At 41.8% G+C, this 12,014-nt stretch overlaps 1 protein-coding gene across 3 annotated transcripts in view; it reads left to right on the top strand.

The window, feature by feature from the left end:
- LOC133553595 (netrin receptor UNC5C-like) overlaps positions 1 to 12,014 on the top strand; it is a 581,431-nt gene that overhangs the window by 457,660 nt on the left and 111,757 nt on the right. For all 3 annotated transcript variants that reach the window (XM_061901982.1, XM_061901975.1, XM_061901992.1), the window contains one exon: positions 7,952 to 8,132. In XM_061901982.1, coding sequence (XP_061757966.1) covers positions 7,952 to 8,132 — 181 coding nt within the window. The remainder of the gene's footprint in view (positions 1 to 7,951; positions 8,133 to 12,014) is intronic.

Raw genomic sequence — 12,014 nt, 5'->3', positions numbered from 1 at the left:
TGGATCTACAAATTGTATTTAATAGCTGAATAGGGAGATGTTGGGTTTGTATGTAGTAACTCGTATATACAAATGGTGAACCAATGATGCCTGATTTTTGAAGGCGGATGTATGAAGACCAGGAATGTATGAATTGTTTTAATATCTCGATATTTTTAGGCCATATGGCGATACACGATATATATCTCCATATTTCGCCTTAGCCTTGAATGAACAGTTGACTTATATAATCACAGCAGTATGAAGATTCTATGTGTCTACATTAAAACATTCTTGTTCATACTGCGTTAATATATGCTCATTTTAAACTTCCATGCAGAAAAGGAAATCACAACTAAGTCAATTGACCAAAACTATATTCATTAAACAGTTATTAAGCAGTGGCACAAACATTCATGTCATTTCCAAAACAGAAAGTGCAAGATTGTCAGAGACATTTTAAAACAAGCTATTACTGCACTTTTGTGCATGATCTCACTAAGATGACATATAAAAAAAACACTAAATTAAAGTGCACTTTTTGTACAGAACGCCACTACAATAGTTTAAAACAAATAAAGTGCACTTTTGTGCATGATGTCATTCGAGATATTTCAATAAGTGTCAAATAAAAATGAGCTGTATAATAGGAAATCAAATAGTGTTCGTTGTTCGCTATGTGGTAGGTTACTACGGACATTATCTCCTTTTGTTGTTGACTATTTTTTTCATACGGTGTTGATCTGGAAATGTCTGCCTCGACATTTTGATGGTGTGGGCGTGTGGCACCGAATGGAGATGTTGAAATGCGGAGTAAGCACTTTTCATTCTCAGGTGACTTTTCAAATGAAGCTACATATTAACAGTAATGTTACTTTTTGTAGCAACGCTTTTGCCCCACATTTGACAAATTACGGTTGTCTGTTCGATATTTTCCCTCTTGAAGCCAAACCACCGCCAGACGATGGTCCCCTTGCTGTTTTTCTTGGGAATTAATTCTTCCTTCATTTGTTACCAGATTCGCACCTTATTTCTCTCGTATTACCACTCTGCTAGCACCACAGTTAACGTTACCCATGCTGCTACCTCTCTGCTCCATGAGGGCATATACTTATGTGACGTGTGTAAGAAGGTGCGCTTGCTGTCTGTGAGAAGGAGAGACAACACAGAGTGGGAAGAGCCTGTAGTGTCATGCCCGGAGCTAAATGCAACTGCGTGAGAACGTATACCCGAATATCACGATATAGTCATTTTCTATATCGCACAGAGACAAACCCGCAATATATTGAGTATGTCGATATATTGCCCAGCCCTAGTATAAATGGCTACAGATCCCTTGGAATTGACATCGTGGATTGGATTTAGTGTACAGTAAGTCTGCATGGTTGATAGTAGGTTGGCTAAAGTATAATGATGGTAGATAGTGAGCACGTTGGATTGATGGGTGACGCATAATGGTAGATGGAGACAGATATATGTAGGGATGATGGATGAGTGGCCTGTGCATTGGTAGATGGATTGAAGGATGCATGGTTGGATTAATGAAGGAATGCATGGGTGGATGGTTAGGGGATAATGATGGTAGATTGTGAACACAACAGACATATCGGTGGATCACAAGAATGGTATGGACATATGTATGGTACAGTAGATGGACGGATAGACGGATGGATATTGTAGTACGAAACCCAAAACCAGTGAAGTTGGCATGTTCTGTAAATCGTAAATAAAAACAGAATACAATGATCTGCAAATCCTCTTCAACTTATATTCAATTGAATAGACTGAATATTTAAACTGAGAAACTTAATGTTTTTTGCAAATAATCATTAACTAAGAATTTAATGGCAGCGATACATCGCAAAAAAGTTGGCACAGGGGCATTTTTACCACTGTGTTACATGGCCTTTCCTTTTAACAACACTCAGTAAACATTTGGGCACTGAGGAGACCAATTGTTTAAGCTTTTCAGGTGGAATTTCTACCCATTCTTGCTTGATGTACAGCTTAAGTGTTTCAAAAATCTGGGGTCTCCGTTGTCGTATTTTACGATTCATAATGCGCCACTCGTTTACAATGATAGACAGGTTTGGACTACAGGCAGGCAAGTCTAGTACCCGCACTCTTTTACTACGAAACCACGCTGTTGTAACACGTGGCTTGGCATTGTTTTGCTGAAATAAGCAGGGGCGTCCATGAAAAAGACGTTGCTTGGATGGCAACATACAGTATGTTGCTCCAAAACATGTATGTACCTTTCAGCATTAATGGTACATTCACAGATGTCTAAGTTACCCATGCCTTAGGCACTAATACACCCCCATACCATTCACTGGTTTTGGGTTTTGTAGATAGATGGATGGACGGACGGCCATAAAGTGGATGGAAAATGTAGCTTCAGTGGATAGTTGGACATAGAGGAGATACTTGGAGGAGAAAGGCTGGCTGATATTTTTTGATGGTCAATGGATTGGTAGATAATGAACAAATGATGGGTTGATGGACGGACGCACGCATATATAGATGGACGGATGGATGAATGGCTAGATGGATGGACAAACGCACAGATGAATGGATGGATGGTAAATGGATGGACGCATGATGGATGGGTGAGGGGGGACAGATGGATTATTGGATAGATAGATAGATAGATAGATAGATAGATAGATAGATAGATAGATAGATAGATAGATGGATAGATAGATAGATAGATGGACGGATGAGTTGATGGATATACGGATTGATGGATGAATAGATGGTAAATGAATGGATGATGGAGGCGATGGCTGAGTAGGGAAATATCATCCTTTCACACACAGTCAGCTAGGATAGGCAAAGAGGGATGAATGGACGTTCCATATACGCTATAGTACAGTATGTACAGTATATGACCTAACCGTACTCTTTACTCCCGGAAGTTTGCCAAACTGACAATATACTTCATAGAGTCATTTAATGTGTCAATTCACAAAATGTTTGCAATACAGTAATACCATGATCTGCATCTCTCAGCTACACTTAAACCAGTGTGGGTGGACTGTCTTGCCCAAGGCTAGGATGACTAGGATGGCGGAAGCGGGATTCTAACCTTGACCCCTTAAGTCGCTTGCACGGTCACTCTATCAACCCAAGCCACGACGCAGTAGACATAAACACTTTCCCTGCCATTTGTGTTGTTGAGTCCTTCCATCCATTTTCTACCGCTTATTCCCCTTCGGGGTCGCGGGGGGCGCTGGCGCCTATCTCAGCTACAATCGGGCGGAAGGCGGGGTACACCCTGGACAAGTCGCCACCTCATCGCAGGGCCAACACAGATAGACAGACAACATTCACACTCACATTCACACATTAGGGCCAATTTAGTGTTGCCAATCAACCTATCCCCAGGTGCATGTCTTTGGAAGTGGGAGGAAGCCGGAGTACCCGGAGGGAACCCACGCATTCACGGGGAGGACATGCAAACTCCACACAGAAAGATCCCGAGCCTGGATTTGAACCCAGGACTGCAGGACCTTCGTAATGTGAGGCAGACGCACTAACCCCTTGCCACCGTGTTGAGTCCTTTTGGCTTTCATTGTCTTGTTTTGAGCATAACTTTAAATTTGTATTAGAAACAGACGGGTCAAACCAGCAGCCTGTTGTCCACAGAATCAAAGCTGTGAACATCAGCAAATTGTTTGAATAACTGCTAGGGGAGGAGAACAGCACATCCCCATTTCTTCCCCACATCTGAGATTTCCATTTCCTAATGCGAGGCGAGAAGGAAATTAAACAATGTGAATGGAACAACGCAGCACGGACATTTACGTGCGTGCAATAAAGCTCGGACGGTTGAATTTACGAGGGTTTGGAGCAGTAAATACCGCACTGAGGAAATGTGATTAGGCTCATAAATAGGATACTTTCCCGCCGTCCTACCCTTCACCCAAAGTGCCTTGTAAAAGCATATGTTCAAGACACTGGCCTGCTTTGTAATTGCCTTCTTGGCATCAGATGCCCCCTACTGGCAGCAGCAGGTTCTCAATAACTGTCTGTTTTGATTGATTGATTGAAACTTGTATTAGTAGATTGCACAGTACAGTACATGTTCCGTACAAATGACCACTAAATGGTAACACCCCAATACGTTTTTCAACTTCTTTAAGTCGGGGTCCACGTTAATCAATTCATGGTAATCCCGCATACACTAATGCATTCTGTGATGCTTATTAACCTCCTGAGTTTGGATTGTTTTTTTAAAGAAGAAATCATATTATCAATGTTTAGAGCAGGGGTCGGCAACCTGCGGCTCCGGAGCCGCATGTGGCTCTTTGATCACTCTGATGTGGCTCAGCTGCATAATTGCCGACCTCCCTTATTATTCCAGGAGGTTTCCGGAATTTAGTGCCTCTCCAAAAAATCACCCGGGGCAAACATTCTCCGATATTCACCCGGTCTACAATACTGAGGGCGTGCCGTGATGGCAAAGCCTTTAACGTCCACTAAAACACGTCGTCCCGCCCACCTCAACACAATGCTATCTGCGTGCCGGCCGTTCACACATATTTTGCAGCCTCTGTTAACACACAAAAGCGACTGCAAGGCATACTTGTTCAACAGCCATACAGGTTACACTGAGGGTTGTGATATAAACAACTTTAACACTCTTACTCTTATGCGCCACACTGTGAACCCACACCAAACAAGAATGACAAACACATTTTGGGAGAACATCCGCACTGCAACACAACTTAAACACAACAGAACAAATACCCAGAGTCCAATGCATCCCTAACTCTTCCGGGCTACATTATACGCCCCCGCTAGCACCAAACGCCGCCTCCCCAGCCCCACCTACCATAACCGACGCATGGAGGGGGGGAGGGGGGATTTGGTGCTAGCAGGGGTGTATAATTAAGCCTGGAATAGTTAGAGATGCAAGGGATTCTGGGTATTTGTTATGTAGTGTTTATGTTGTGCTACAGTGCGGATGTTCTCCCGAAATGTGTTTGTCATTCTTGTTTGGTGTGGGTTCCCAGTGTGGCGCATATTAGTAAGAGTGTTAAAGTTGTTTAAACGGGCACTCTCAGTGTGACCTGTATGGCTGTTGCACAAGTATGCCTTGCAGTCGTATACCTGAGTCTGCTGGAGCCACATGCAATATGTGTCTGGGCTGGTAAACTGTTTGTACATGTTGTAGAGGGCGTTAAAGGCAGCGCCTCTATAGCACGCCCTTGTTACTGTTGTCAGGGTGAAAATCAGCAGACATTCGCGAGAATAGTTGCTCTGAATTTCGGGAGTCTCTCGGAAAATTTGGGAGGGTTGGCAAGTGTGATGCTGTCAAGCAGCATGCATATAAAATTTGCGGGCCGCACTAACATTAAATTTTCATATTAAGGTGTGGGCTGCGTGTCTGAGACCCCTGGTTTATCCATAGCACAAAGCAAAAGAAAACTCTGTATGCAGTGTTATTTCATTATACATTTCAAAAGAGTTTTGTGGCTCCCATTGTTGTCTTTATTTTGTGAAACGGGTCAAAATGGCTCTTTGAGTGGTAAAGGTTGCCGACCCCTGGTTTAGAGATTTACTCCTTCGTAGTGTACAGGCAATTTCGGAAGACACACTAACGATCATGCAGGTGTAAAAATGACAATAACAAAAAAATGAATGACACACCCACATATGTTGCATTGAAATGACATATGTAGGTACTAGGGCTGTGAATCTTTGGGTACCACAAGAATTGATTCGATTCGATCCGATTCTTGAGGGAAACTGTTTCGATTCAAAATCTACTCTTTTGTGATGACATTTTGTGCCAGTTGTATGATTACTTAAATTCCTCCCTATAATAGGTAAACATGCAGCTCCGATACGTTTTTATATTACGTAAAAGAAAAACCTGGTTTTGTTTAATATTCCTATAGACGGAAAAACTGATATATCTGTCTTTGATAGAATATGTGGACACATTTTTAAAGTAGCCCTGCAATGAGGGGGCGACTTGTCCAGGTTGTAGCTGAAATGGGCACCAGCGCCCCCCGCTACCCCAAAGGGAATAAGCGGTAAAAAAAAATTATATATATATATATATATATATATATATACACTGCTGCTTTTACTATTGACTGGATAGGATTGGTCTTTATTGTCATTGCACAAGTTCAATGAAACTTTGTTTTCAGCACAAACCCGTTCAAGATTAGACAAACAAACAGTGTACAGCAGGCCTGGGCAATTATTTTGACCCGGGGGCCACATTTAGAGAAAAAAATGTGTTTGGGGGGGCCGGTATATCTATTTTTAGGAACACTAATATAAAACCTCACAATAATGTCTGATTGAATGCTTAAAAACGTTATGACAGGCCACCTTAAAAAATTTACATTTTTACTTTTTTTTATGAATGATAAAACACTGAACATTGAAAAAATATGAATGTCACACCCGCTTTCAATCAACATATTTTACAATCAAGTGAAACGCAACAAAAATGCAACAAACAGTGAAATATTAACGCGAAGGGTACAAAATAAACCCACCTACAATCTGATATATCTGATATTTGCTGAATTTCCCCCAGGGATCAATAAAGTACTTCCGATTCTATTCTATTATATTCTATATATCACTAAGCTTTAGAACTTTTTTGTGAAAATTTCCTTCTCTGTCTGTAGAATCGCTTACCGCCCACACTGCTTGGTGCTTCGTCCGAGCTGCTGTGACGTAGATGACCATAGTAACTAATTAAATGACCATAATAACTAATTAGATGACCATAGTAACTGGTGTATTATCCATAAGCGCAGATTCCAACCATTGAAATACTTTGTATAGTTGAAGACTTACGGTCATTAGAAAACATCACTGCACATCCTAATGGCAGCTACACTTTCCATCTTAAAGACCTAAAAAATTTATTTGGGATTGTGCGGCGGGCCAGTTTTGAAAAGCTCAACATGTGGCCCCCGGGCCTTAATTTGCCCAGGTCTGGTGTACAGGGTTACAGAACAGGAACGCTGATGGGTCGCCACAAGGCGCCCCGTAAAAGATGGGGAAAAAGGTAAAACGCTGGGAAAGGATGAGTAAAAAATACCATCTAGACTGGGCTCCTAAGGGGGCCCAGTCTGGAGTGGGGAAAAAACCTTCACAGCAAAGCACATTAACATATTACAACATACATCTCGAAATATCTAGCAACAGAGGGAAGGGAGTGTGTGACCCAGTGTGTTCGCCACATTCAGTCTGCCTTCCTTATTTGCTTTGTGTAACACGTCACGTTGAGTAGTCTTGATTCCTGATCAAAGCTTTGCTTTTGTTTTCTACTTTATATGCTTAGCTTTCCTTGTTAGCTATTCCGTTAGCTTCCTGTGCTCCCTGCATGATTTATGGAAAATAAATAATATCCTTACCCGCAACTTGCTTCCGGAGTTCCGTCTGCATCTTGGGAGAACGATCCACGCAGTAGTATGCGACCCAAGCGTGACAATAGTGAATAACAATCCATTCACTAGCCGCACCATTGTATGAGGCGCAGGGTTCAAAGTGTGGCGAAAAAATTGGGGCTTTAAGTCGAGAAAATACGCTACATTTCTGTTTTTTTCTTCTTGTGTTTTTTTTTCCTATAACTTCATGAAAACTGCAAAAGATAATAGAAAAAGCCAAACTTTTGCACAAGGTGAGATTTATTTATCCTCAAAATTGGCAATACTAAGCATACCTTCCTGTTTTTGGTCTTTCTTTTCCAAATATTTGGTGGAATCTCAAAAAGTGTCTCAAAACTACGCATCCCATCAATTATTTTCATCTTCCCTCTATCCAAACACGGCCATTGATCATTAGAGCTGCCAAGATCTGATGAAGTGGAGACGGAGTGCTTTTATCTTGATTAAAAAAAAAAAACAGCTGTACTTTTTGTCGTGATCAAAATGTGTTTAATAATTGTTTTAGTGCTTCTAGTATGATGCCACGTGTTCTGCTGCTTTCCCTCCAGGTGGAATGGCTGAAGAACGAAGAGACCATCGACCCGGCGGAGGACAGGAACTTCTACATCACCATCGACCACAACCTGATCATCAAACAGGCGCGCCTGTCGGACACGGCCAACTACACCTGCGTGGCAAAGAACATCGTGGCCAAAAGACGCAGCACCACAGCGACCGTCATCGTTTATGGTACGTTTTTAAATTAGCGGGTCATTGTTGTTTAAAAATAAAAAAAACATTTTTTATCAACCAATAAGCTGACAATAATAACCGTGCTGTTAAATCTTGTTTTCTTACACGTCTGAGTTCATTTGCAATTCAGCTTAACATAAGATATCTGAATTCTGATTGGATAACAACTCTATTCTAAAAACAACAGCACTGGAAGGAGCATAATATGACATAAAGACAATATGAATACTTTTAGATATTTAGGGAAAGTAAATTAAAAATGACTTTAAACTTTAATTATGATCATGATTTCTGGTTATGTTGGACCAGCGGAGAAGGCCTTGCTGGCCCTGACGCCACACCACTGGTGAAAAAGCATACTGTTTACTTCAATTGTTTCAATACCAACGGGTGATTTTGGGCAGGCAAACAATGCTGAAATGTTGATGTTTTCTTTAACCTGAGGCAACGTCACAAGTTAAGTGTGGGTATCTCCCGACACAGACCTACTGTTGGTCCGGATGAATTTTTGCCTCATACACAATGTTTTGCTTTATTCCTGTGAGAATTCTGCATCTGACTGAAGCCTGGGGTACCAGGTTGATGTATCCAAGACTAACTGCAGTATACTCAAACAACCACCAAGTATAGCATCTGTGAGCAGATAATACTGTATTACAAACCCCGTTTCCTGTATGTACCTTTCAGCATTAATGGTGCCTTCACAGATGTGTAAGTTACCCATTCCTTGGGCACCAATGCACCCCCATACCATTACAGATGATGGCTTTTGAACTTTGCGTCGATAACAGTCTGGATGGTTCGCTTCCCCTTTGGTCTGGATGACACCATGTCGAATATTTCCATAAACAATTTAAAATGTGGACTCGTCAGACCACAGAACACTTTTCCACTTTGCATCAGTCCATCTTAGATGATCGCGGGCCCAGAGAAGCCGGCGGCGTTTCTGAATGTTGTTGATGAATGGCTTTCGCTTTGCATAGTAGAGCTTTAACTTGCACTTACAGATGTAGCGACAAACTGTATTTAGTGACAGTGGTTTTCTGAAGTGTTCCTGAGCCCATGTGGTAATAACCTTTAGAGATTGATGTCGGGTTTTGATACAGTGCCGTCTGAGGGATCGAAAGTCACGGTCACTCAATGTTGGTTTCCGGCCATGCTGCTTACGTGGAGTGATTTCTCCAGATTCTCTGATGATATTTTTGGTGATATTATGGACTGTAGATGTTGAAATCCCTAAATTTCTTGCAATTGCACTTTGAGAAATGTTGTTCTTAAACTGTTTGACTATTTGCTCACACAGTTGTGGACAAAGGGGTGTACCTCGCCCCGTCCTTCCTTGTGAAAGACTGAGCATTTTTTGGAAAGCTCTTTTTATACCCAATCATGGCACTCACCTTTTCCCAATTAGCCTGCACACCTGTGGGATGTTCCAAATAAGTGTTTGATGAGCATTCCTCAACTTTATCAGTATTTATTTCCACCTTTCCCAACTTCTTTGTCACATGTTGCTGGCATCACATTCTAAAATTAATGATTATTTGCAAAAAAAAAAAAAAAGTTTATCAGTTTGAACATAAAATATTTTGTTTTTGTAGCATATTCAATTGAATATGGGTTGAAAATGATTTGCAAATCATTGTATTCCGTTTATATTTACATCCAACACAATTTCCCAACTCATATGGAAACGGGGTTTTTAGATCGTCTTTTAAACCTTGATATGTTGGCATGTCAATGGCGATTTCCACATCAAGTTAGCACAATGCTAATTGATCATTGTTTGCCCTACAGGGGTAGCTGTCTGGCTATATAATGTTGATTTACCCTTTTAAGGGGTGGGAGGTGTGTGTTGCAATAGCAATTGCTTCATCCCAACAAACACATATCCATGAAACATAACAGAAGGTTATTTAAACTTTGATTGATTGATTGATTGAGACTTTTAATAGTAGATTACACAGTACAGTACATATTCCGTACAATTGACCACTAAATGGTAAAATCCGAATAGGTTTTTCAACTTGTTTAAGTCGGGGTCCACGTTAATCAATTCATGGTACAAATATATACTATCAGCATAATACAGTCATCACACAAGTTAGTCATTAGAGTATATGCATTAAATTATTTACATTATTTACAATCAGGGGGTGGGATTTGGAAGGGTAACGGTGTTAGTCTAGGGTTGTAGCTGCCTGGAGGTGTTCTTTTAGTGTGCGGTTTTGAAGGAGGATAGAGATGCATATTGATGTGGCATAAAAGGAGAATGAGTTAAGACCTTTTGTAATATCGGAATCTGGGTTTAACGTGGTTTGTGGAGCTCACCCTGGTGTTGTGGTTATGGCGGTCATTTACTTTCTGGAAGTAGTTTGATATGTACTTCGGTATCAGGGAGGTGTAGCGAATTTAGTTTGATATGTACTTCGGTATCAGGGAGGTGTAGCGAATTTTATAGACTAGGCTCAGTGCAAGTTTTTGTACTCTGTCCTCCACCCTGAGCCAACCCACTTTAGAGAAGTGGCTAGGTGTGAGGTGCGATCTGGGGTGGAGGTCTAGAAGTAACCTGACTAGCTTGTTCTGGGATGTTAGGAGTCTTGATTTGAGGGTTTTGGAGGTACTGGGGTACCAGGAGGTGCATGCATAATCGAAAAAGCATTGAATGAGAGTTCCCGCTTGACTCTTTATGGTGCTTTTGTTGACCAGAGAGTAGATTCTGTAGGGAAATGTTGTTCATTGGTTGACCTTTTTGATTACCCATCCATCCATCCATTTTCTACCGCTTATTCCCTTTGGGGTCGCGGGCTTTTTGATTACCATAGTTGCCATTTTATCGCAGGAAAGATTAGCCTCTAGAATGGAACCTAGGTAGGTTACCTCATCTTTCCTGGTGATAAAAATTTCCCCCACTTTAATAGTGAAGTCACTGACTTTCTTGAGGTTGATGTGGGACCCAAATAGGATGGATTCCGTTTTACCTAAGTCAGGGGTCGGCAACCCGCGACTTCGGAGCCGCATACGGCTCTTTGGCCACTCTGATGTGGCTCAGCTGCATAATCGCCGATCCCCCGATTGTTTCGGGGGGGTTCTGAATTTTGGTGCCTCTCCCGGACATCAACCGGGGTTAACATCCTCCGATCTTCACTCGGACTACAATATTGAGGCGTGCCGTGATGGCTTTACTTTTAACGTCCTCTACAATATGTCATCGCCCGCCTTCACACCATGCTATCTGCGTGCCGGCCGGACGCATGCATCTTGCTGCTTCTATTGTCACATGTACGAGATTGCAAGGCATATAGTCAACAGCCATACAGGTTACACTGAAGGTTGTGATATAAACAACTTTAACACTCTTACTAATATGCGCCACACTGTGAATCCACACCAAACAACAATGACAAACACATTTCGGGAGAATATCCTCACAGTAATACAACATAAACGCAACATAACAATTACCTAGAACCCCATGCATCCATGACTCTTTCAGGCTATATTAAACACCCCCGCACCCCCAACCCTGCCCACCTCAACCGACGCACGAAGGGGGGAGGCGGAGTTTGGTGCTAGCGGGTTATATAATATAGCCTGAAAGAGTCATGGATGCAAGGGGTTCTGGGTAATTTTTATGTTGCGTTTATGTTGTGTTACTGTGAGGATGTTCTCCCGAAATGTGTTTGTCATTCTTGATTGTTGTGGGTTCACAGTGTGGCGCATATTAGTAAGAGTGTTAAAGTTTTTTATACCTGTGGTCCCCAACCTTTTTGTATCCGCGGACTGGTCAACGCTTAATAATTTGTCCCGCGGCCCGGGGGGGGGGTCCTTTTTTTTTGTGGTGTAAACCACTGGTTTATACCACAACCTTCAGTGTAACCT

Source organism: Nerophis ophidion, linkage group LG01, assembly GCF_033978795.1.
Source record: "Nerophis ophidion isolate RoL-2023_Sa linkage group LG01, RoL_Noph_v1.0, whole genome shotgun sequence".
NCBI classification, from domain to species: Eukaryota; Metazoa; Chordata; class Actinopteri; order Syngnathiformes; family Syngnathidae; genus Nerophis; species Nerophis ophidion.
Note: the sequence above shows the minus strand (reverse complement) of the source record. Positions and strands in the feature narration are given on the sequence as shown.